At 48.0% G+C, this 2,500-nt stretch overlaps 1 protein-coding gene across 6 annotated transcripts in view; it reads right to left on the bottom strand.

The window, feature by feature from the left end:
- LOC122255220 (uncharacterized) overlaps nt 1-2,500 on the bottom strand; it is an 88,471-nt gene that overhangs the window by 6,256 nt on the left and 79,715 nt on the right. For 5 of the 6 annotated variants that reach the window (XM_086535902.1, XM_086535911.1, XM_086535906.1 and 2 more), the window contains one exon: nt 1,375-2,091. In XM_086535902.1, coding sequence (XP_086392028.1) covers nt 1,375-2,091 — 717 coding nt within the window. Of the gene's footprint in view, nt 1-798; nt 830-1,374; nt 2,092-2,500 lie in introns of all 6 variants that reach the window. The other variant, XM_086535918.1, reaches the window with a different exon arrangement.

The raw sequence follows: 2,500 nt of genomic DNA, 5'->3' as shown, positions 1-2,500 counted from the left end.
TTATCGTCCAATTTCGGCTCTGTAATCTTCCACTATTGCATAGACTATGCATACTTTTCTATTCATACTTTGTCTGCATAGGTTGAACATACTTTTCCATACATACTTAGTCTTTCAAAGCCAGTTTCCACTCACTGGATGCGCGCTAGAAGTTGGAAACCATTTCAGAAAATAAATTAAAATGTTGGTTATGAAGATACAGAACATTCTTAACACTAGTACTTAATTCTAAGTTATAAAATCAAACCAAATAGGTTATCAGCAGTACCTAAAATATAGTAACTTAAAGCAGGGTATCCTAAGGATAATCAGATAAACATTGAGCTCCAAATAATATAACTTAAACATACTACAGATCCGGGAGTATAAATAAGGGACAGGAAAACAGCACACAAGGAAACAAAAGCAGATCGCTAAGGGGTTAATGGAGAAAGGTAATGGTGTCCCTTTCCGTCTCTTTAACTTTAACATTTGGAAGTTCATCTAATAGTGCCTCTATCCTTGAGAGAAAGAACTCTAACCTCCTATTTTTTTTAGTTTTTACATGCAAGGCCAGTTAGATTAGATGGGTTAATTATAAATTGTTAATTGATTTGTTTAAGAGCAATATAAAATACCAACAAGTATGGAAGATACTCCAAGGCACTTTTCTTCTAGCAGCACGTCTACGCTTAGCAAAAAGAAACGTAAATTATGAGGACTACTCTTATTCTTTAGCATTAAATTGGATATAAATGACCTATAGATCACTAGACTATGATTTGCATTAATATTAAGAGTTTATTAAAACAGAATTACCTGCGTAAACACCTCCCATGCTGTCGGCTTGCTGTCAGGCACCAGGGTAAAATGCACAGGACATCAGTTATAAATTAACACCACAGGCTATTACTATAAACTAACTATATAGAGAATACATTAATAGTGTCAAACAGACGAGGACTAGTTTCTCCCTAGTAAACATTACATTTGGTTAAGAACGCCGTGACTACAAGTGGGCGCTCTTGGAGAATGGTGACAATGACACTAGTGACACAGGCTAGATTAGTGATTCTGAACGTCTAAACACAAGTCCGTGCTTTCTAAGAGTGCTCTAGGTGCGAGTGAATGACTGACTCAAGCGAGCAGATTCAGACTGAGCTTTCGTGCAACACACAGACTGAGCCTCTTGCAGGAGAGTCTAGGTCAAGAGAGGAGTGATCCCCAGAGATGCCCAGGGAAGGTGATGCAAGAAGCCCGGAGGACCCTTCGATTGTGTTAAGATCCCGAGACGCCGGGAGTGTCGTGGAGAGTCCGTGTTGAGGTGTGTGGGGTGCGTGGGTAGAGTCTGTGACTGTGAGAGAGGGAGTGCGGGAGGGAGAATGCTCAACATACCTCTTCTTGAAGGTGAACATGTTCTTGAGTGACGTGCGGATGGATGATTTTTTCTTGCTCCGCGGGTCATCCGAGTGGGAGGACTCCGTCCACACGGGCGTGCTGACCTTCTGCTGCCCGTCCACGCTGACCACGCTGTGTGCGGCGGACAGCGACGAGTTGGCGGGGGTCCTGGACGCGTCCTTCGAGGGGCGGGGGTCCAAGAGAGAGGGCTCGCTGGCGGCCAGGTCCTCCCACCGGGCGTCGCGAGAGGGGCTGAGGGACGCCGTCACGTCCACCACGGAGTGCGCAGGCGCCAGCGTGCGAGGCCCTTCCTGGCTGACTAGAGACTGCAGGGGCGTGTGGGTGTGTGTGGGTGGCAGAGGCCGCCGCGAAGCGACGCTTTCGCTCCGGGACCTCGTGCGCGGCGCGTCCGAGCTGGGCGAGGAGGCGCTGCCCCTCGACCCGCTGCTAGAGCTGGCTGAGCCTCGGGGCAGCGACGAAGACCTGTTGTCGAGGAACACTGAGCGCGGGCGGCAGGGCGGCTGTGTGGCGATGCTGTGGGACCGCTGCGGCGTGGCGAGACTCGCCGAGCTCCCGGGAGACCGCCGTCGGTCCTCTGGCGACCTGTGAGGACTACAGCCCAAGCTCACTCTGTCCGGGCTGTAGGCGGGCGACCCGGGGCTGATGGGCGGGCTGCCTATGGACGAGCTGGAACGTCGAGGCGAGCGGCCCGGCCTGTCAACACCAAAGACTCGTTGGATGGGCACAAGGAGGCAAGGAGGGACACACCGCTAACTATCAATCAATCTCTGGTTAACATGACTGCAACATTTCGACTTTCCTCTCTTCCTTTCTTAAATTTACGATGGAATAATGCTGGTTGCAAGGGAGGGTCATAAGTATTCATGTAAATCCAAGGTTAAGAGATGGATTATGAGAAGTAACCATATCACACATGAAATCAAAGGGAGCATTGTCTCTCGCACATGGTTACGATATTTCGGCACAGCATGAATCTAAAAGAAATATATGAATATAAAAATAACGTAGACATTAATGCGTAACGTTATGTATTCCCCTAGATCAGTTCTAAATCAAGTAGACGATCGTAAACTTGCCCAAATAATAGAAACGGACTTGCAAT

This window comes from Penaeus japonicus, unplaced genomic scaffold (assembly GCF_977035675.1).
Source record: "Penaeus japonicus unplaced genomic scaffold, GWHDUDI00000001_assembly GWHDUDI00000001, whole genome shotgun sequence".
NCBI lineage: Eukaryota > Metazoa > Arthropoda > Malacostraca > Decapoda > Penaeidae > Penaeus > Penaeus japonicus.
The sequence above is the reverse complement of the archived record's forward strand: the minus strand, read 5'-3'. Positions and strand labels throughout refer to the sequence as shown.